At 42.2% G+C, this 24,001-nt stretch overlaps 1 protein-coding gene across 1 annotated transcript in view; it reads right to left on the bottom strand.

The window, feature by feature from the left end:
- DNAH1 (dynein axonemal heavy chain 1) overlaps positions 1-24,001 on the bottom strand; it is a 175,425-nt gene that overhangs the window by 48,476 nt on the left and 102,948 nt on the right. Inside the window, exons 48-54 of the mRNA XM_056853871.1 lie at positions 23,397-23,593; positions 21,596-21,731; positions 16,779-16,987; positions 15,099-15,270; positions 14,517-14,708; positions 12,698-12,808; positions 10,932-11,117 (exon numbers count right to left, since the gene is read on the bottom strand). Coding sequence (XP_056709849.1) covers positions 10,932-11,117; positions 12,698-12,808; positions 14,517-14,708; positions 15,099-15,270; positions 16,779-16,987; positions 21,596-21,731; positions 23,397-23,593 — 1,203 coding nt within the window. The remainder of the gene's footprint in view (positions 1-10,931; positions 11,118-12,697; positions 12,809-14,516; positions 14,709-15,098; positions 15,271-16,778; positions 16,988-21,595; positions 21,732-23,396; positions 23,594-24,001) is intronic.

Below are 24,001 nucleotides of genomic sequence, written 5' to 3'. Positions count from 1 at the left end.
GGCTTTGATATGAAATCTGGCGGCAATAAAGGGAGCGAAAAAAGTGAATGCCGAATAATGCCAAATTTTTCCGCCATTATTTGCGCCACTTTGGTCCCACTGCCATTTCCCCCCTCCCTCCCCTGTCTTCGCTCCCCTTATGTACCTGCATCTGACACCAATCCAGATCCACCACGCTTCTCCAGACTCCAGAGAAGCAGCGCAGGCTGGATTGCAGTCAGATTCCCCCCGCCAGGCTTCTCTGGGGTCCAGAGAAGCCCCGCTGGGGGGATCTGACAGAAATCCACCCCCCTGCTTCTCTGGACGCCAGAGAAACGGCATGGGCTGGATTGCTTTGGGTCCATATTGGAAAGAAGGGCAGGTACAAATGAAGTAAAAATAAATTTAGGGCCAAGAGATGTTGAGTTCTCTTTGCTACTTCACATCCTGGGAGACTTTCTAAGTATCTCTCAAAAGGAGATGCCTTTGTCTTCACTACTTTTTTCCAAGCTAATTTTAATCCTAGTCCACTCAATCTTTGTTTTACAATAGCAATTACTTCAACAGAACTACCAGTATCAAATCATTTTCTGGACTGTCAATAAACATAAGAAGGCTATCAAGAAACCAATCTATGAATAAACCAAACTTGTTAAGACCTGAAGGTGGGCCCTCTGTAGATGAGAAGGGGCCTAAGTGATGAGAAAAGGGATTGAAATCGAGCAATATACTATTTACAAGGAAAGTCTGTTGTTGCAAAATATTTAATGATGAAAGATGTCATTTCTTTGAAACTAACTTGCACATATACTGATGCTGAATGTGGCTGATACCTGAGGTTTGAAATACTGTCTGCTTGGGACTGATTTAACTTACACATGCAGAATGTGACAAGAAGCAAAGGAGGATGAGGTTTACCTTTAACAATTATACAGAAAAGGGAATTTCACCATCCATCTCCACCCTGTGTGAAAACCTGCAGCTGCCCAAATTCCCTTTTTTACATAACAATGAAAGGAACAGAAACTAGATTCAAACTAGATTCAAAAAACATCATAGGCTGCTGTTGGTCTCTGAAGGTACACTAGTCACAGGTGACACTGATTTGGATTGATTGGGACTATGTAGGGATGCGAGAAAGGCTTTAACCCTTCTATCTCCTTGTAATAGTAGAAAAGGGCAAGAGTCCAGTAGCACCTTAAAGACTAACAAAAATATTTTCTGGTAGGGTATGAGCTTTCGTGAGCCTCAGCTCACTTCTTCTGAAGAAGTGAGCTGCTCATACCCTACCAGAAAATATTTTTGTTAGTCTTTAAGGTGCTACTGGACTCTTGCCCTTTTCTACTACTGCAGACAGACTAACACGGCTACCCACTGTGAATTATCACCTTGTGTATGCTTGCACTTGTCATTAGAGTGTTAAAGGGAAAAATGGATACTTGTCTTCTTTCTTTAAAGGACTACTCCTATGTAGGGGCCACAGTTTTGATTTGTGAACCTGCTGAGGTGAAAGGGTTAAACCCTCTTTCTCCTTCATTTTTAGACTCAATCCCAATCAGGGCCCTATGCAGTTGGTAATAGAGCTTAAGACACTTGATAAGATTCAGTCATGGATCTTGTAGGGTCTTGCCTATTTTGAGCCGAGCTTGGATGTATGAATGGAGGCATGGCAGCTGCTAGCCCTGTCTTTATGGCTTGATATTTGAAAGGTGTTTTCAGTTTGGAATCACTCAATGTCAGTCACTGTCTGAGTTTGTCAGTGACTACTGTAGTATTTTTACAGGCTCATCTTATACATATTTACTTGGAAACCCCACTCTGTTCAGTGAAGTTTGAGTCCAGGTAAGTGTGAACAGAAGTACAGCCTTAATAAAACCATCTGATGGTAAGAAAGGTTGATGCATTTCAGTGTTTACTAACCAATAGATAGGAGAGCATACAGAGAAAGGAGATGGAGACACTGAAATAATACAATTCCCAGTCTTAGAGATCTAAAACACTAGTATTATATACTATTTTCTTGCTTTACTCTTTGTTATTTCCCATGAATATCAAAGTGGAAATAGCCAGGGCAGATGAAAGACTTGTTTTAATATATAACAGGTGTTTGTATTGCATGTATTTAATGCACTTCTACCTAGTTTTTCATGTGAATATCTGTAAGAGGCAGCTGAACAGCACCTTTATATCAACACCTCATAGTTAATGTCATATAAAACAATAGATGAGACTTAATTTCAAAACAGCAAAACTTCACAAACCAAATACTCATGGGGTATTATGATCTCTTAACTGAAGCCTTGGATCCCTTCAGAAACAGGATCACACAGTGGGATGAATCAACTCCTAACACAGCAACTGGGGTGTTGTGGGATATATATGAGAAGTTTATAGCCCAGTCTTAAACAGTGTCATGAGTTCAATTGGATTTACTTTCTAAGCAAGTTAAACTGCAGTATTGGTGAAACACTGAGCGTGCTACAGCTGACATGCAACACCTTTAAGTTGTCACTGCCTGTCGTTTCTACACAATTCCAGCCCAGCCTAAAATACAACACAGTTCCTGGGGAGATATTACACTGCAGTGCACTGTAGTAGCTGGAGGCAATGGAATAGACAATCCTACAGATAGTAGCTGGCTCCTGTCCTAATATAGGTGGATAGGGCTGGATAGCAACTGTGGTGTCCAATTTTTCAAGTGGTCTTTGTAGTTGTAAAGTGGCTTTAACAACAGGTTGCTATGGGGAATTGGCGGGTGATCATCTTAATCTCCATGTTACAAGGTTAACCTTTGATTTTTGCAGATCAAACGTTAAAAACACAGGATTTACTGCATGTCAGGCAATTTTCTGATTAACTGGCAAGCCTAGTAGAAACCTAAGCATACTGGCAGAAAACCTATGGTCCATTTGCCTGAAAGAAGCTATAGGGGGTCCATAAATCCATATACAGCTCCTGCGAGTATCAGTATCAGCTTCCTTTAAAGCAGAGGAAGTAATCCACCGATTCTCACGGTTGCAGAGGTAAGTTTCAAAGTGGGGTGGCCAATCAGTGTAACTACTGTTTCTTGTGACTCAGCACTATATTCAAGATATACGGCTTGTTAAAAATGTACAATTAAATATGCAAATAGAGTCCTTTGGCTTATGTCAGTGTTCCAGAGTGGCTTGTGGTGGCAACGAAGTTCCCTGCTATTGAGGAGACATTCAGAACCACTAGAGCAGGGGTGGGGAACCTTTTTCCTGCCAAGGGCCATTTGCACAGTTATAACATCATTCGGGGGCCATACCAGGTGTAGATCTCCCGGTGGTGGAGAGAGGCTAGGGTTGCCAGGTCTCCGGCCACCACCTGGAGGTTGGCAACCCCAGGGGAGGCCACAAAAGAAGGCCTGGAGGGCGCCCCACTCCCCCCCCGGCGGGAAGGCAGCGAGCGGTGGGCCCGAGCAAACGAGGCGCCAGGGGGGCGCAGCCTGCAGTCGATCAGCAAGGGAGGAAGGAAGGAAAACAGAGAAAGAAGAAAAGGGAGAAAGAAATGGAAAGAGGGGGAGAAAGAAAAGGACGGAGGGAGACAAAGAAAGAGACAGAAAGTGAAGGAGAGAGAAAAGCCTTCCCTCCCCCACACACACACACACGCCGGCCCCACGCGACCTGGCCCCAGGCTCCATGCCCTCCCACCCCCAGAGTCCACAAAAGGCCCCCCGAAGCCTGATCGGCTCCTGCGCACATGCTCTGCTGCCGGGAGCCTCTTTCCCCCCTCCCTCTTGCTGCTCAACAGCCGACAGGCAACAAGAGGGGCTTACAGTGTGCCCCGGCGTTCCTGCATGCTGTGGCTATAGGGGGCAGCCCTGGGGGAAGCATCCCTCCCCCTCCTCTTGGCGACCAACAGCCGTCAGTCGGCAAGAGGAGGTCCAAAGGGCGCCGCAGCGCCCCTGCAAGCCATGGCCCCAGGAACACCCTCAGGGAGGGCCGCCCTGTGCTGCGCCTCCGTGGCAGGGCCCTGGAGCTCCCGAGGGCCACAAAAATGTCCTCGGGGGCCGCATATGGCCCCCGGGCCTGAGGTTCCCCATCCCTGCACTAGAGGCATCTGTACTGATAGACTTGATTGTTTTCAGCATAGCCCAAGTATAAGTACTTTTGACATTGAAGTATTCCAAATACTGATTACAAGAAGTCATGGAATGTTTTTAGACTAACATGTTTTGTGTAATATATTCTCATTCAATAATCTAGATTCTCTTATAACTTTGAAACTTAGGGTAAGGTTTGGGGGGACAGAAGGGAGGGAAAAGTCCAAGAGCCAGAGAGGGATGTGACACAGAGACAACAGAATAGTATCCATGAGATGGAATAAGGAAATATATGGAATCCTGAAATCCTGCTCAGTCTTTCTTACTCACATGCATCCAAGGCCTACAAATTGTCCTAGAAAATTAAGTGTTTAAAAAGTAAAAACTAGGACTCCTGAGACTGAATTATTAATCAGACAAAAAGTCCAGGGTTTGCATAGCAATACTACAGAGGGGCAGAAAGCATAAGTCCTTGAATTTAATAAACAAAACACGTCTGCTTTTCCTCAGTGTAAGAACAACCCAAACATGTATAACAGGAGACGCTCCAGGGCTTTCTTATTGGATACCATTAACAGAGGAGCAGAGTTTGTGGACACCCTAAAAATGATCTACCCCACGGCAGAGGGACTCCATGAGAAGGACTTTGACTGGCTATTTGACTGCCCTCAGGCGGAGCAGTTTCTCGAGTGGTTCTGCAACACAGTGGGGGAGGAGAATGTGTTGAACCCTGCGGAAGTGGAGGCCTATGAGCAACTATTACTTTCTGAGAAGCCTGTTCTGGAGGGTGAAGCGCTGGCCCAAGTGCTAAAGACCTGCCACCAGTCCTCTCAGCTCAAGGGTCTTCTGCAGGAGAATGAAGTCCTCCCCCTTGAGACCATGGAGCAAGAGATAAGGATGTTAAAGAACCAGCACGCCTGTCAGATAAAGCGGCACAACAAGCTTCAGATCCGTACAGCAAGCCTGAAGCAAGAGCTGAGCCATCTGGCAGAGAAGAAAGAGAAAGCAAGCAAGGACCTGAAGAAGGCACACGTGGAGCTGCAGCTGGCAAACTTTCAGAGCAATGACGCTCTCACCCAGACAGGCAAGGCAACAAAAGAACTGGTGCAATGGTACAGGGAACCTGGACACGAGCTACTGAAGGCATCGCTGGCAAAGGCAGATCTAGGACATTACCTGGAGGTAGAAGAAAAGGTCACAAAGGCTTTATTAGGATTTATCCCAAAGTTATTGCCAGATACAATCATCGATATGGAGGATGATAAAACTATGCTGGCAGAGAAGGGGCCCAAAAGCTACCAGGAACAGCTTAGAAATGAAACTATAGCAGGACTAGTTCAGAAGGTGCTGCAAGAAAACAAAGGTGTACCTCACGACAAAGGTTCTGAAAACCATGAAATGACCCCTGGTGCACTCAAGGGCCAAGTTATCTACCAAGGGAAGCCGATCAGTCAGGATAAGTCAGAACGTGAACTGAAAGCTCTGCTAGAAGAAATGGATAATCTCACACCAGTTAACTTCGGAAATGAGGCACGGGCTGTTCAGCATAGTTGCCAAAGAGTGCTGATATGGACAATACCTGACCAAATGGAGAATCCGAATGACAGCAGCCCAGACAACTACCAGGAAGAACTGGGCCGCATGGAGTTAGCGTATACGTGCAGCCAGAGAGCACTAGTCACTGCTTCTGCAGAAATTAAAGGCATTTGGGCTTGCTTGCAATGGGCAAATAAGACTTTGAAGGCCAGTAAAGAAAAAAAGGTAAGACATTTGCTTTCAGGGTTTGGTACACAAACGTGGAATGAGAGTCGCAGTTCCAACAGGAATGGAGAAAAAATGCCCTGTCCCTTTAATAGAGACTTAAATTAGCAAGTGACCTTGTTTAGCTCCATGCAACAAAAAGCTTCAAAGGCTGATTTCCTCACATTAGAAAAAGAAGAAAAACATGCCATCGAGTCACAAATGACTCATGGTAACTCTATCCATGGGGCATTTCAGGCAAGAGATGAGCAAAGGTGGTTTGCCACTGCCTTCCTCTGAACAGCAACCTTAGTCTTCCTTGGTGGTCTCCCGTACAAGTACTGACACTGGTCAACCCAGCTTAGCTCCCAAATTTTGATTTCATTAAAGGGAGAGGATACTTTTCACTGGGCTTACTGTCAACCCTAAATATGAGCCTCCCAGACACACAGCTACCTTCTGTGGTTTTTAGTGTAGCAAAGAGCTTGGGCAAGATGCAAGTGGATGTAAGGTAGAGTGCCCTTTACTTGCTCTCCTATGGTAGCTTAGTAATTGCTGCTAGGTGAGGAACAGTATATCTGCCATACTTTCCCCACCTGCACTAAACCACAAGAGTCAGCAACAAGGATTCCTCTTGTCACAGAAATAACGTGCTTTGCTCTGTTCCCAGCAAAGCTGTGACTTGATTTTGTACTTCTCAGGCCAATCAATGTAGTCTACACTCACCCTATACATGAAAATGGTGTGAGTAGAGGAGATCCATGCAAGATAAAGCAGGGAGGAGATCCAAGCAAGATAAAGCTTTTGGGAAGGAGACAGTAAATGCATGGTTATGATCATGAAAGAAGCGAAGGACCTATCACTGGTTTGGCTGCTTCCATGTTAGCCATTCAATTTGGAATAAATATAATTCACACTTTTTTCAGAGAATTCGAAGATCCTATTGTCAAACTGTCACATTCCAGCACTGTTTTTGTTTTTCTGTCTTTTTTCTTTCCTGATATGTGTGTGTTTTGTTTGCTTAACACTACTGAAGCTTTCCAGGGCTGCTGCCTCTTTAAATCTCCTCCTTCCCTCTGTTCTGTTAAAGCCATTTCTGCTTATCAGTTTCATTACTGATTGGAGCCTTAGTTAGTTAGTTAGTTAATTACAGCTTTTTTATTGAAGCCAAAGCCATTGTTCAATTCTATTTTTATCATTGTAGTAATATAAATTACAATAGAAATCTAATGAGCAATGGCTTTGGCTGCAAAGGGGAAAATGTTGAGTTGCAGCATAACTGACATTCTTCATGTTCTGAGCAAACGGTTCCTCAAAAGTCAGAATTGGGAGGCAAAGATTTTTATGTTAGAATAATGTCCTGGAATCTTGGGCTTCAACAGGACATAGGGCTATGGAATGAAAACCTTTATGCTGAATAAAAAAGTGTCTGAATGCCCACTACACCTGCTTAGGGAATCATAGTTAAACGGGGTCGCTAAAGTTAGATGCTCTGAACCTATTTGTGTTCCTCATTTGGTTCTGCATTGAAATGAATTCTATGTATCACTTCGTTTGTTTCAGGGTGCACAGAGAACCAGCCTGTGGCCCCTTCCAATAGACTATTTGTTAAATTTCCCTGCCCATTTTATACAACAAGTCTACAAGAATGTGGTTGGGATGGGCAAATAAAACTTTGTACTTAAATTGAGTTCAAACATGACACAAATCCGTGATTCATTTTAACTATGGTTTTGTTTGTAAAACTGGAGTTTCTCTTCTAGAAGATCACTCAAACCCTGGTTTGGATTGAGAAATGCTGGTTTTATCACCTGTATTTTTGCAAGGTATCTCAGTAGCCAGGATGTGCATGAGGATAGAACTAGATAACAAGCCAGAATTAGGGCCAGGATGTTAGCATTCATATTCTTCATATGGAGTCAATAAACCAACAGTTTGTGGTTCCAGACCTTGGTTTGACAGACCCCAACTAACCGTAACTATTGGAGTTGCCTACACTGGGACCATCACACTAAGCACAGTTTAATTGTTCCATGTATATCTGAACTGAGTAGATGTCTTTTCCTGCAAAGTTCAGACTTTGAAGTGGTGTACAGAATTTGAAGTGGTGTACAGAATTTAATTTCTCGTTTCCTACAGATAGAGGAAGAGCAGCATGAACTTCACCTTCATATAGCTGCCTGCCAGGAACAACTGTGCACCCTCCAAAGTGAGATAGGTCGGATACAGACTCAACACCTTGTGCCCTTGCTCCAGGGCACTGCCCGCCTCCTTCGCTTGCCTGTTCTATGTGTGGAACTTGACCTGGAAGATATCAGACTTCGACATACCGAATCAATTCAGGATGAAACTATAGGCCAAATGATGGGACAATTAACTCATCTGGAGCTGCTGAGGCTCTTGCTGATGGTGGAAAAAAAGAATATGCACCTGATGGGGACAAAGCTGGAGGAGACGGTGACTGTCCTGAATGAATCCCATGCTAAATTGCAGGAACGGCAATCCTGCTTTGAGGATTCACAGTTCTCCATTAAGCAGTGCCCAAGAACTCTGATAGACCCCAGCGACCTCACCACCTTACGGTAAATAATGGAGGGCTGGGGACAGGGGAGGGGAACAGAAAAGCGGCAGTCATTGGAAACAAGGGAAAAATTCTGTAGGAGAAAATAAGAGGGAAATAAAATGGCTATCCACTCAAATAAAGCTTATCCTAGGGAAGGCAACTACTTTCCCTCTCATGTTCTTTGTGCAGCAGAACAGAACCTGACAGGGCAAAAGAGCTATTAGGTATGTTGTGAATTTAACTTTTTAGACACAGCCAATTTACTAGCTTTAGCTATTTTTAGCTCAGGTGAACATCCAGCTGTACTTGGATTTCTAGGCAGGAGAAAAAAACCCTTTTAATGAGCCTTAAATCCTCTCTGCATGACAGGGTCACAAGAAATGTGACAGCAGCTAGTGCCTGCTGCAGCCACTCTGCCCAGAAGTCATGGATATTTAAAGTACATTAACAATTGCCTAGCTGAACCTTTTTCATAAATCCAAGGACAGAAACACACACAGTCGCAGTCTCTCAGTCTTCTGATTGCTGGATGCGTCTCACTGTTTTCCTTCCCTACTCAGGCTGTGGGAGATGCTGGACAAGTACGGTCAAGAGAAGCAACTTTTCCATGCTTACGAAACCTTGGCAGGCCGGGGTTCACGGCTGTGCCAGGAATTGAGGATGCTCCAAGTACAGCTAGACACACCACCCTCTCACCTTCCAAAACTGGAGTCTGATAATGAAGTACTGTACTGCGTGATGTATGGCGATTCTAACCAGCTAATGCTTCATGCTCAGGTATGCAACACCTTGAGACTATCCTATGCATATACTCCTGTACTCTGTGTATATGTAAACCACAAAGGGGAGGCTAGCAGTCATACTGCAAAGAGTCCTCGGTCTGACTGCATCATGAAAGGTTGCATCCTTGGGACTGCTAAAGATCTGTTGAGAAGCAAATCCCACCCACCCCCCATGTGAATGTTCCAAGTCAAAATGTCAGGGGAGATGTAGTTCAATCACCTGTCCTATTTTGAGCACCTTTAGCTTTGCCTTCTGTTCTTTACAGGAAATAGTAGAACCTCTGGAGAAGCTTAGCACCACACAAGCCAAACTCTACCAAATGCTAATGGAGACTCTGAGTGACCTGAAAGCCAAACGTATAAATCTGCAGAACCACCTTCACCAGACTGAGCGCAGACTCTATGTGCTCTTCTTCAGTGATCCTGACCAGCTGAAGGAGATGGTAGAACGTCTTGAGATGCAGGCCCTGGCCTTCTCACAAGCACAGATATGATCCTTACTAGGAAAGCATCAAAGGAGTTAAATCAGAAGGTGCCTGCTTGCTCCATGATGCTGTTTTCATTGGACTGAAAAGCCTTGAGAAGAATCTCTTTGACAGCTGGTGAATGGGTACATTGCTAGATCCTGGCCTCTGTGGGGAAATTATTTATGATGCAGAAACAAACTCTGAAAGCCCCAAGTCCTAAAAAAAGAGGAACCTAAGCAATTGTATGGTGTGGAGGAAGAAATGTTTCAGAAAAATTCCACAGTTTTATTTCTCCTCTGAACCTGGAGATCCTGTGATAAGAGTGCTGGGGAGATAGGCTGGCCTGAGAAAAGCTCGGCAGTTTAAACACTATAGTGTTCATTTTTCTGTTGTCTACTTGTCTGTCTAAATTCTTTCTCTTCACTTATTTTCAATTCCAGCTATTTGTGCTACTCAAATCTGTGATAAACAGGAGTAGGGATACGAAGTTTGAAATATGTTGCTGGATGTCAAGTTAAAAACAAAAACAAAAACTTTTGTCCATATCTTCCTGTAAGTACTTCAACTCAAAATGCTTTAAAACTGCTGGCTTAGGTAAAAAAATAAAATAAATAAAAATCATTATAAATATAAAATAGTTGCTTAGGTACAACTTAGACCAAGGTTGAAAAGTTTACAAACATGTTGAAAAAATACAATTATTGTAGCATCTTACCCCTCATCTTTCAATTGATTTATAAAAGCTGGGGTTACAGAATCTTTTTGGGAGATGGGCTCAGTAACTTTTCATAGTGGTAATATTTTAAAGACATTTCATATGTAGTCTTACAAATCTAAACAGGTGAATTTTAAAGCAGATTTGGCTGTGACTCAGGTAGTTAGTCTATATGCATGATTTTCAATTTCTAAAATGTGTTGCTGCCAAAGAACACAGTTGAGCTAAACTGACTCACTATTAAGTGCGTGTGAAAAACAGACATCCTTGTCGTAGTGTGGCTGCAAATCCACACATATGAACCCATCAATACATGCCTTCTAGTGTGTTGCTGGCACCTGAGAAGACAAATGAGGCTGCTTTCCAGTGGTGTGGTTACTGGAACCTGACAGTGGGTTCAGGGGCATGTGGATGGGTGTATCAATGCATTGCATGCCTTCATGTGCCTAAAGCCATGTGCTATAAGGCTGTTACAATCCCAAAACAACTTCTAAAAACTCCCTGTAACATTTGTGTTCTCTTACTGATGTCTTCCCTAGTGGGTCTCATGGTTGACACTGACGCCTCTGTTGCAAAGTGCAGAGCTACCCAAAAGGGGATCTGCTCTCCCTTTCATTACCTCCGTGACATCATTTTTGTTGAGATTCCTTAAGCTGGCCAGAGCAGCGTCCAGAGCTGGGAGGGCTTCTGCCAGGTCCTTCTGGGCATCGTCTGCAATAGCCTGAGCCGTCTGAGCTTTCACCTTAGCTTTCATTTCCTCTGCCTGCACGGCATTACGAGTATCCTCTGCCACAGCCGTGTCCACCTGTAGCCCCACAAGGGAATGGTCATAATCATGAGAGAACCTGGAGAGAAGCACCTTTTCTATATCACTAAAGCCTGCCTTGGATTCCACGAGAGAATCTGTGCCTCTTGATTCCTAACTGAATTTTGATTAAACTCTCCTTACAGCTTCTCTCTTTTGCACGTTATTCTTCTAGATTTGCGTATAGCTTTCCCTCCTTTAAACTGCTGTAGTGGGAAGCTTTGCATCCAGACATACATATAAGTCTGTTTGACAAATGCACACCTGGGAAGAAGATGCGACAGGCAGCAGATTTCCAAGCATACATCAACAGAATTGGACAGAACAGCTACACAGGTGCAGGTTTTTCCAGCATAAATTTACCCCTCTTTGTACTAGCATGAAGGGAGAGGCAGGGGAAAAAATCCATTCTTTAGCTCCAACTCAGCGTGTGAAGTGGCTCGATGCCATTCTTGCTTCATGCATCATTCTCTGAACAGGTTAGTTCATTAACGTCTGTCAATAGTAGCGCCCAGGGGGTGTGAGCAAGAATAGAATTAAAATCTGACTCAACAAGGTTCATGCAGACATTTAAACAACCTATGAACATCAGTCTCTTTGACTCTGGATGCTTCTTCCTTGACAGGAGGAAGAGATAATGTTGTTAATAAAAGCTCAAAGTCAGGGTAGTGGTGAATTCAAACTTCTCTTCCCCACAGCTAGGAAAATTATAGACTTACATTGACTTCATGAGGAGGTTTTGCTCCGTGTCTCCCCCCACCATTGTGGTGGGTTTCCCCCCTGAAAAATTTACTCAGAAAAGTCTTGGTCACCATATAGATGGGAAGGGTTAGATTTTTGGACCTCCTTGTTCTCTCATCCCTGGTATTCCCCCCTCCACACACCCTCACAGGTTGTCTTTTTGCCAGCATTTTTTTTTAATGATAGGAGGTATACTGTCACAGTGTCATAATACCAGCAGTGTTACAACACTATTGCAGTATACTACTACTGATATACAACCAGGAGCTTGTCCAGTGAGAAGAGGACTGTATCTCTTATTTTGTCCAGGAGTGTACATTATTCACAGTTCATCTATTGGATTTTCTCCCACTCTTACCCTGAGGAACTCTGGGGGCTGTATGCAATTCTCCCCTCCATTCCCCATTTGTAATCAACATGTGAGGTAAGTTAGGCTAAGAGAGAGTTTGTAACCGTCCCGAGTTTATCCTGAGAGCTTTTATGCCAGAGTGAAGATTTGAACCTTGGCCTCTCCAGTCCCAGTCTGATATGGTAGCTACAACTCTGCATTGACTCTCACTATGTCGGCCTGAGGTGAAATGTCTGGCAGTGGAAACAAGGCCACCCTAAGCTATTGTGACACCTGAGAGGGAAAATCCAAATAACAACAAATGATGATTTTGTGTCTTTCTTCTGCCATTCAAAACGGACTGACCCAATCTCTCTTCATTATAGGTGGAAAAAAACTTCCACATAGATGCAATGTATGCTAACCAAATGAAACAGCAGCACTAACTCTAATTATTTGGTTTTGCTCCTTCATTGCTTTCTGCAGCGATTTCTGAGGACAAACTGCATACCTCTATTTGCTCCATGGTCACCAGTGTGTCCTTGGCAGCCTCTGCCAGCAGGGGGCGTGCTAATTCTAGCTCTTCCTGCATTTTTGCTACGTCTTCCGCTGTTCTCAAAAGCTAGAAGGGGTGTGTGGAAAAAAAAACAAGATTCATCTTATTATGACCATCTTTAGTAAAGAGCAAAATGAACTCTTGCCACACTATGTGCAACAGTTGTTCACAGAAAAACCTTAGCTAGAACTGGTTTTATGTTTCCACAGAACATGTGCCTTTTTGCTTAGTAAAAACCTTCCGGTAGGACCTACCACCAAGGAATACCAGGGTTGCTGAGCAGAGGAAGGCACTGGCAAACCACCTCTGTTAGTCTCTTGCCATGAAAACCCCAAAAGGGGTCGCCATAAGTCGGCTGCGACTTGAAGGCACTTTACACACACACAGGACCTACAATCAGAAAAATCTCAGGGACAATTTAGGTATAGCTAAGAATTTTTAAGAGGGAGAGTATGAAGATGGTGCTTAATGCTCCCAGTGAAATTACTGGTATGTATGCATATAATATGGGTAAGAATTTATCCTCCATCCAGAAGTATTTCACAATTTAAACTATTTCTTCCCCCTGTAGTCAAAGGTTTGCTGGGTTAACTGTACAATCCTGAAAGGGTGGGGGGGAAATGCCCATAGGAGCCAGGGTGACCTCTACACCAGTATCTGTGCCACTTGAACCGTGCAAACTGACATGGACTTGCAAACTGGCGTAGGGTGACTTACACCGGCCCCCCTGGACTGCAGTGGCAACGTGGCTATCCGATGCCGGTGCTGCCTCCCACCGACAGTTCCCTAGCGTATCTCCTCAAGCCGGCATCCTGGGAGGCATTCCTGGGGTGTTCCTGGGTGCGGAGCTGCCTTTAGGCAGCTTCCTAATGCCTTTCACCCTGGGGAATGGCCCTCTGCACTGTAGCAGGGCTTTCCCAGCTATTTTTGCTGGCATAGTCTTGCTAACATCTATGGGGCATTTTTTCACCTTTTTTATTTTAAGGGCATTTATTTTTCTTTTTTCTGGCCAGGAAGCCTCTGCGGCGGCGGCACGGTTGTGCCACTCCTGGCTGCTAACTGCCTCCCCCCTTCAGCAATTTGCCTGCCTGCATTGTGATCACAGAAATAACCCAGTTTACTCCAGCTACTGATGGAGAAGGGTTTTCCTATTTAAAAGGAATTGGCCATTTTATTTAGCTGTCACAAATGGTTATATTTCTGAAATATCCACAAAATAGCATATTTGTTGAGTTATGGCCATGTTTATTTTAAACTGACCCTTACATAACAGAGTTAATCAACTGGAAAATCATTAACAGGTTTAAAGGCCAAGCTCTACCCATCGGGATTACCATAAACATGAGAATATTACAGAGAAACCAGCAGCAATGTTATGTGGAAACAAAGTCTGAGAAACTTCCCAAATGGAACCTGATGACTACAGTAGCAAGATTTATATATAACTGTTTCTCCTTTGTAATACAATGTTGATCATGAGCTTAGAATGCTTTTAGACATTAGCTTTCAGCAATTTCAGTGATATTTGTTTTTACATCTGACCAGTTGAATCTTGCCAGCCCCAATGTATGTGATGTTCAAACAGCTTCAGTAGCTCCAAGCCTCATGATCACAGATAGTTTTCACATGGTGTACCTCCAAAGTCATGTCTCAGTTTATAGCTACTTTCTGTAGCTGTTCCCTTACAAAAGGGGATTGACATGGTTGTCTGCTGCTCTAAAGAATACATTGTTCAATACAAGTTATAAAAACCATTACCTTTGAAGAAACTCACTTTGTCTAGGCCACTCTTCATTCTGGTCTTGGCAATTTTGAGCTCCTGTTTCTTTTTTCCTATCAAGTTGGTGAAGATGCCAAGTAGCTCCAGGTAGCTCTTTGGGGTGACATAATTATGTCTTCCTAGTTCTGCCAGATAGTCTTTGCACTTATGTGCTACACTCTGATGGATTTCTACACACATCTGAATCTATTAGGAGCAGGAAGCAGAAACTGTTAGTTTCTTAACACTGAGGAAGGTGGTAGGGCATGATCACAAAATGCACTTCTCATGAGATGCACAAAATATGACCAGAAGTTATTTGGAGAGTTATGAACTGAGAAGTTTCCAGCATGGTAAGAATCAAACAAAGAGTAGACAACTGTTTCAAATGCTAACAGAGTATATCAAGTTCTAACTGTAATATTTGAATTCTAAAATTGAATTCAAAATTGTAATAATTGAACTCTAAATATCAAATTCCAATAATCCAAATGCTGGATTATAATAATGAACTATATTTGGTAGCGTCCTGTCTTGTTCACATGCTGTGAAAAATTATTGTTTGTGCATGAACTCATGCTTGTTGTAAGGACCTACCATTCCTTCTATAACGGCAGGGGTTGCTTGAGGGTCTGGGATATCTTGAAAGAAGGAAGAGGCCACAGACTGCAGGGCTTCTGCAGGCCACTGATTGAACCAGTCAATAGTACAGCAGTTCACCAGAGATGGGAATTGTCTGAGTCGTGCCCGGAACACCTCTCCAATAGGACTAGGAAAATCAAAAGCAGCGAAGAACAGAAAACGCTATTGGAGCAACATTTGACTAAAGCAACCTGAATGCACAGAGGGTGATTTCATTAGCAGCTGAGGTCACAGTGAAAACACAGCAGGTCATAGTTAAAATCTGCTTCAGTATTGCGTATCACACTTTGAATTAGTGAAGGGAAACACGAGCATTGGGTCATCCCAAATGTTGAAATTCAAAATCCGCTCCTTAAAACCATGTCATAAAATCATAGAGTTGGAAGGGGCCATACGGGCCATCTAGTCCAATCCTCTGCTCTATGCAGAATCAGCCTCTGCTTAAAGACTGCCAGTGAGGGGGAGCTCACCACCTCCCTAGGTAGCTGATTCCACTGTTGAACAACTCTTACTGTAAAAAAATTTCCCCTAATATTCCAGCCGGTACCTCTCCGTCTGCAATTTAAACCCATTATTGCGAGTCCTATCTTCTGCTGCCAATAGGAACAGCTCCCTGCCCTCCTCTAAGTGACAGCCCTTCAAATACTTAAAGACAGCAATCATGCCCCCGCAACCTCCTCTTCTCCAGACTAATGCCCAAGTCCCTCAGCCTTTCCTCCTAGGGTCTTCAGGCCCCTGATCATCCTTGTCACTCTCCTCTGTACCCGCTCCAGGACTTAGATTCATGAGTTTACAAATTATGATAATTTGAAAAAAATGTATGTAGAAAGTTAATTTGCTTTGTGGTTACTAATTATTTCAATTTTTTCCCTTGTATTCATGCACTTATCTCTGAAAACAATATGCCTAGAAATGTACGTTATCAAAAATTTAAAAAATGACACTTGGGAGTCCAGCTAAAGTCTGTGAGCAACACCTAAGTTTGTTGGGGGTGTATTTGGTCCCTATGTCATATATTCCAATCTACCAGGGTAACAGAAGTAACAAGCATGTTCCCTCACAGTTCTTCCTATAATGAATGGGAAACATAGCCATGACTAATGTATATAGAGCTTGCCAAGATTAAGATCTCTACTGAAAACTTCATCTTGCAGCAATGGTAGCAGAAGACTACTATCTACCCATGCATAGAATTACAAGGGTAAAACAAAACAAAACAGGACTTCTATGTTCCTAAAGGCATCTAAGAATTAAAGCAGATGTACAGTTTGTTTGGTGACAATGGCAGAATTTTCATCACAATTTTTTTCAGGACAAAAACAATCTGCTGCCCAGGATATGCAGTTTTCCATTCCTCTTGTAGTCCCAGGAGTATAAGTCTTGAAGTAAGAGCCTTTGCTCGATATGAATAATAGAAGCAGCAATGGTCCCTGATGTTCCTCGTGGTGAGGCCCTCTGAGAAAAATGTGAATGAGTGGCAGGGAGGTCTTGTACTACTCTTAGGTACCCTCAGAACAAATAATAAGCCCTCTGCATCATCCCCATCCTTCATCTCCCATGACAGGAAGGAAAGTTCTTTCTAGCTTGGAAGGCTTCCATTCCCCATCAGGCTTTAATTGGCACACTAGGTCATACCTCATGCACAGGACTGTATGGATATTACTGCGCACCCTCTTTGTGTAAGCAGCCATCAGATTGGCCTTAGTAGGCTGAAGCCCTTGGTCCTGAACAATGGGCTTCATAGTTGTCATAATCTGGTCCTGTTCATCTGGGGTATACAGGTTGGGAATGTCCCCTGAATTCAACAGGTTGTTGATATCTTCAAGAAAGGACTCACTTTTAATCTAAACAGAAAAGCAAAAAATGGTTCAATCAGCAATAAGGCTGCTATGGCTATTTTGTCATCTTATATTCTAATGGTGAAGTCAGCCAAATCTATGGATACTTAAATCCGGTGACTGAAGTTGTGAACAGGCAAGATGGATCTTTCTACAAATCTGAAAAGGAGCCCAGGTTTGCAAAAATATCTGAAATTTAAAAAAATAAAAAAATAAAAACGATTGGGGAACTTCAAAAATCCAAAAATGATAAAAAGGAGTGCTTGTAGCTTTAAGCAATGGATTCCCTCAGTGGCTGTTGCTAAGCAACCACAGCATTCAAGGCTTCAGTTTCTGTCAGTAAAAGGTGGAGGGGCAGAGCCTTTTCCAGAAGTATTTTGGCCTTTGAGGGAGAACTGACATCGGTGTCAAGGGTTGCCAGCTCCAAGTTGGAAAATTCCTGGAGATTTTGTGGTCGAGTCTGAGGGCAGGGTTGGGGAAGCCTCAACAGGATATAATGCCATATAGTCCACCCTCCAGAGCAGTCATTTTCTCTAGCCGGACAGAACTCTGTGGTCGGGAGTTCAGCTGTAATTCCAGGGGACCTCCACATCCCACCTAGAGGTTGGCAACCCTAGGCCTGGCAGCAACCTCTGGGTGCCTTGATACCACCTGACTTGCATGACTCCATTAGACTTGACTGCTTGCTACTGTTCAACAGCAGCCACCTTATGAAAGCTAGTGTGGTATAGCAGTGAGGACTTCAGAGCAGGGTCTGCGAGACACAGGTTCAAACGCGCATCTTGCTGTGGAAGATTTTGTACCAGTAACTTACTTTGGTTGATTTTGTACCAGTAACTTACTTTCAGCCTAACCTACCTCACAGGGTTGTTGTGCAGATAAAAAGTAGGAGAGGAGATTAATGCAAGCTGCTTTGGTCTCTACTGCAGAGAAAGACTACAGTTTTCCAAGGTAGAGGCTGCATGGGGGAGGAGACAGAAAGCTTAAGACAGAGCAGCAGATAAAGATAGGTTGGATAGAGCTGCCAACTGCATGTTGGGAAATTCCTGGAGATTTCAGGGGTGGAGCCTGGGGAGAGTGGGGTTTGAGGAGGGGAGGGACCTCAGAATAGTATAATGCCATAGACTCCACCCTCCAAAGCAGTCATTTCCTTCAGGGGAACTAGCATTGACAACCTCCAGGTCAGGGCTGGAGATCAACTGGAATTACAACTGATCTCCAGATGAGAGAGATCAGTTCTCCAATTTGAAGGGTGGACTCTATGGAATTATACCCTGTTGAGGTTGCTTCCCTCTCCAAACCTCACTCTACCAAGGCTTGAACCCCCAAATCTCCAGGAATTCCCCAACCTGGACCTGGCAGCCCTAAGGGGAACTGATTTCTGTAGTTGGGAAACCCATTGTTATTCTGGGAGAGCTGCTGCCACCACTGCTCTGGGGTTTGTGTGGAGAAAGCAGGTGGGAGGCTGGGAGGGCAATGAGGGGCAGAAAGAGAGAGACAGTGAAAGGCATGGAGGAGAGTAAGAAAAGGGTGTCAGGAAGGAGAAAAGGTGAGAAACTGAGAGAAGTAGGAGTGGGGGGGGGGATGTGACAGCTGCGCCCACAAGTTTCTTGTGGGTCTCCGCTTGTTCTTTCTAATTGCTAACTTGATGGCTGAAAGCCAAACAGTGAAACACAGCCCCCTACAGCCAAGGTATCAGTTTCTGCATACTGAGGGAACATTCCCAGGTATGCAAACAATTACTTTGTAGATTGAAACAAGAAGAAACCCCTTCCCCACTATGAAATACTGAAGGTGGTCGAGTGTCAGTTAAAGGAGAAAAAGGAAACACTAACGAATAGGGAAATCAGCTGGCTCACACCCCTCAGTATAGCATAGTAGTCTTCAGGGGGAGATGGTGGTTGGGGAAATTTCCAAATGGTTTATTCCCTCCCCTTCAGGTTCCCAATTTGTTGGCCTCAAAATATATACACTACCAATCACCTTAACTCAGGTAGATATTCAACAGAAAAAAATCATACAAAGGGAGCATTAGTAGGTAAACAATGATCAAGGCTACTGTAGTTAATGGGGCAAAGTTTGCCTAGGAGAGAACAGTATGAACTCCCTAATTCATTACTGTGAAGATTAGAGAGATGTTTGAAATTCAATCATAAATTTTAATTGTCTTTTAAAGTTTTCCACTTTTAGGGTAATAAAAACTGGGTGACCATGAGCAAATCAACGGGTCTCAACTGATTTAAGACATTTACTAGGGAAAATTTATAGACTGTTATTACAATATGATATTAAAACAGAGCAAGTCAAAGACTTGGGGGTACCAGAGAAGATATGATCGGATCACTGGCTGAAATATTTCATTTAAATGTACAAGAATTGAATGATGCAATAAACAAGATATATAGAATTCCTTTATCAACACGGGTACAGAAAACAAAAGCCAGAGAGATCTTGATCTCCTTCTTTGACATCAGGATGAAAAATATTATCATGAAATTCCAACTGGAGAATCAACTGAGTGTCGATAACACACCACTGATAATTCTCAAAGACATTCCATGTCACCTGATTGAAAAGAGAGCCATATATAAAGACTTTGTTGAATTGCTAAGAAATAAAGGAACAAAATAGAGCTGGTTGCTACCACAAGGCCTTACCTTTACTTACAAACAAATTAAACCTGCTATCAACTCACTGGAAGATGTTGAAATTTTTTGACAAGAAATAGTGAGCTGTCAACTCAAACTGTTGGAATACAAGAACAAGATTCAACAGCCCACAGAGCTCAGGGTATTGACTGTTCCAGACAGGAAACCACTTCAAGAAAGCAAGCGAATGGCGATAGAAATTCCCGACAGAAGAAAAAGTATAAGAAGAAAGGCTGAGAAAGTTGGAAGGTGGGGGGCGGAGGAAAAATATTATCAATATGATTTTTTATTTGGGATATATAAGGTTTTTCTTTTAATTTTTTTTAAAGATCTGTACAATTTATTTTGAGATGAATAACTGGAGGGAATTATGTTAAATGAGATTTGTATCTCATTGTTTTTTAAATGTTCTTATTTCTCTTTCCTTCTTATTATTAACATTATATGACTATTGTTTATTGAAAGACACCAGATAAGGGGAAAGTATAATATGAATATGATGACTTATAATGAATTAGAATGTAAGAATGCAAAGGAGATTTTAGAGAGGGAGGAAGACAGAGGGGAAGTCAATTATTCTTAATAGTATACAAATATTGAAGACATACATCTAATAACTTTTTAAACTAAAGAAATCAAGTTTACTGAATGTCAAGGATTAAGGGAGATCTGGTATAACATGTTTTTATATGGTACATTGCACCTAAAGATACAGCAAAAACCAACAAAGACTTTAATGGGAAATGTTGGAAATGTCATAATACAGATGCAATAGTTTATCACATGTGGTGGACATGGAAGAAAGCAAGAAAATATTGGATAATGATACATGATGAAATGCAAAAAAAAAAAAATTAGTTTGCAAAGGATCCAAAAATGTATTATTAAATATTTTACCAATATTTCAAAAACATATAATGAACGATTTAAGTACATGGTGAGGGCAGCAAGAGTGATATATGCAGCAAAATGGAAATCAGAGAAATACCCAGATTTAGATGAATGGATTAATAAATTAACAGAGTATGCAACTATGACAAAACTGTCATCTTTTATACTTAATAGGTCAATCTCAGAATTTCGAGAAAAATTGAATGATTTTTTTAATTATATAGCTAGAAATTTGGAAGATAACTGAATTCAATTGAGACACAATGAGAAAGAAATATATGTTTAATAAGCAAGTAATAAATGTGTTACTAGATATGGAAGAATATGCGGAGAACAAAGAGTAATGTAACTCAAAGAAGTTGACAATCGAGTTGTAATTTTGAATGGCAAGCGTCACCCATATTGTTATATTGTGTTTATGTTTCAATGTTTTTATATTTGTGCCTGTTAAAATAAAATATAAAAAAGGGTCTCAACTAATACAGGGTTGTTGGAAGGCTGCTAAAACATTGTTCTGAGTGTCTTTGTCTTCTGAGTGCCTCAGAAGAAGAGCATGATGGACTCGCATTAATAATAAATCATAAATGTAGTTCCTTGCAGGCTGTGCACACAGCTACCCAGCATTGTGATTATCCTGCTGAGAAATTATCCTGCTGCAACAAGGCTATCAGTGTGGATCAGATACTGAGCTATGAATGGGCCTTGTGGAAGCAACACACTAAAGCTAAAATCAAACAGGGGGCAATCCCTTCTCTGCTCATTTGGATAAGCTCTATATGCAAGGTGCCTTGCCACTGCTGTTGCTCAGCAAGTGAACAAATATAAACATTTACAAAGCTCCTTTGCCAAATCTGGTCAATCTGTAAAATAATGTAACTCCTTAATACCTAAAATTCTTGGTGAGTTCATTAAAAAGGTCACTCAAACAGCAGATTTTACTGAGAAAGAAATTCCTTTCACCATTTCCCAAAGTGGCTGGTTAGGAAAAGAAAGACAACAGAAGTGACCATGTCAAGACAATTCTATCATTAATGTAAAGCATTAGTGCATGAAGCAAATTTGACCCTTTGATTACCTGTGTATCTGTGAATAGAAATGTAATGGACAAACTGTGCAGACCAGCCTTCAACATGATCTTTTTGATGTCTTCTCGCCACTCCGACATGCCATAGTTCTTAGAAAGTTCAATCTGGAAACATTCATAATCAGCTCTAAAAAGGAAAAGGTAAGAATCAGGGCATGGTCTGCAATCTGAAGATGTATACGTACACAAAAAGAAATGTGCACACAGCAACTTTCTCTTCTGTGCCTTTGTCAATGTAGTTCTGGCTTCTTATGTCACTTTTAAAACTCATCAATGGCTTGTTTCCTTGGTAGCAAACACTGTGGTGGTGAAGCCATCAAAAGAAAATATCTGAACATGGTCTAGGTATGCATGTGTTTCTCCTCTGTGTACCCTTCTTTGGATCATGGTCAAGGCTAAAATCAACAGCAAAACTGGAAAATGTTTCTGACACATGGCGACCCTATGAATTAAAGAATTCCAAAATGTCCTATTGTTTACAGCCTTGCTCACGTCTTGCAAACCGAAGGCCATAGCTTTCTTTACTGAGTCATTCTATCTCAAGTTGGGTCTTCCTCTTTTCTTACCGCATTCAACTTCTCCTAGTATTATTGTTATTGACAGTGATGATGTAACCAAAAATAGCCTCAGTTTAGTCATTTCAGCTTCTAGGGAGAATTCAGATTTGATGTGATTAGACCTGTTTATTTGTCTTTTTGGCAGTCCAAGGTATCTGTAAAACTCACCTCCAACATTTCAAATGAATCAATTTTCTTCCTGTCATCTTTTATTCACTGTCCAATTTTCACATATCCACATAGTAAGGATGTAAGAATTATCTTGGTCTTCAGTGACGCTCCCTTACACTTAATGATTTTTTCTAGTTCCTTTATGGCTGCCCTTCCAAGTCTCAGTCTTCTGATTTCTTGGTTGCAGTCTCTCTCTTGGTTGATGATTGAGCCAAGGAATAGAAACTCTTCAACAATTTCAGTTTCTTCACTGTTGACCATAAAATCGTGTAATTCCTCAGTAGTCATTAGTTCTGTCTTCTTGATGTTCAGCTGTAGTCATTCTTGGGCACTTTCTGCTTTAACCTTCAGCAGTAGTCATTTCAAGTCTTTAGATTTTCTGCCAGTAATGTGGTGTCATATGCATATCTCAAATTATGAATGTCCCACCAATTTTCACTCCGCCTTAATCTAAATCTAATCCAGTTTTCCAGAAGAGCATACCATGTTTCAAATAGAGTAGGAAAGACAGATATGAATTAAACATGATAATCTCATTTATATTTCAGCAGAAGGAAGAAATTAGCTAGTTCACAAATGGTATGTAGTACTCTGTGTGTGTAAGGGAACAGGACCATATCTTTCTGCCCTCTCCTTCTCACCAGTTTGCTCTCTGGGGCTACTTTATGTCCATGTGTTGTACATAATGTTGGAATAGGGCATATGTGCAGAGTATAATGCAGATAAAGGCTGATATGCATGATTTCTCCTTCCCCCCTTTAATTTGAAGAGATAACAATTTGGCTGCTGCACATTAGACTTTATGAATTCAGGCCTTGTGGCAATGAGATAGTACATGGATACCAGTAGGTCCCGGAGGTGTGGAATTCAACTCTTCCCACTGCATACAGATTCTGCACAGCTAAAACCTGATGCAAATAGGCACACTGACTCTTCTTGATACGCAAACAGAGACTAGAAGCTGGAGTTAGCAATGAAAAATAAAACTGCTTTAAATGCCCTGGTTTTCCAAACAATCCCTTCACAGCTTGCTAGTTCAAAAATTTGTGGAGCCCATATCTTACATGTGAGATGCCAACTTGGTGAGAGATTGTCTTCCGCTGCCACCAACACCCAAGAGAAGAGCATTGCCCAATGCCTGGCGTAGAATACGAGTGATACGGCAAATGTGCTCCATAGCATCCATGAAGAGCACTAGCTTCATCTTGGTGGTATTGATCTGATTGTACTCATCCATATACTCCTCAATCACATGCATAAGCTACAGCCAGAAAGAAAGGAAAAAGAAGAACAGTAGCTAAGGATCTGATTCCCAGGATGCCATCCATGGAAAAGTCCCTCCACCCATCCCCAATAGATCCCAAAACAAGGAAAGGTAGTGTAAAAAAAATCAATGTTCATGATGGAAAGAATGTCCACAGAACTTTGGTTCTGGATCTACTCCTTTTAGAAAAAAGTAAGTGGCAAATACTCTGGTTTTAATCTGTCAACATAAATGTTAGGCAAACAAAATCACCACCTTAATAGCTTTCACTGTGTAAATTTTAGCTGAGCCTTACAGAGCAACGTCAACAAATTACATCAGGAAATCTGTTTGGCCACAGTCCCACATTATGGAATTGGTTAAATCATTTAACCTTCCAACCACAATTTATCTATCAGAGAAATG

The sequence above is a fragment of the Euleptes europaea genome, chromosome 1, assembly GCF_029931775.1.
Source record: "Euleptes europaea isolate rEulEur1 chromosome 1, rEulEur1.hap1, whole genome shotgun sequence".
NCBI classification, from domain to species: domain Eukaryota; kingdom Metazoa; phylum Chordata; class Lepidosauria; order Squamata; family Sphaerodactylidae; genus Euleptes; species Euleptes europaea.
This window is presented reverse-complemented; position numbering and strand designations above follow the sequence as displayed.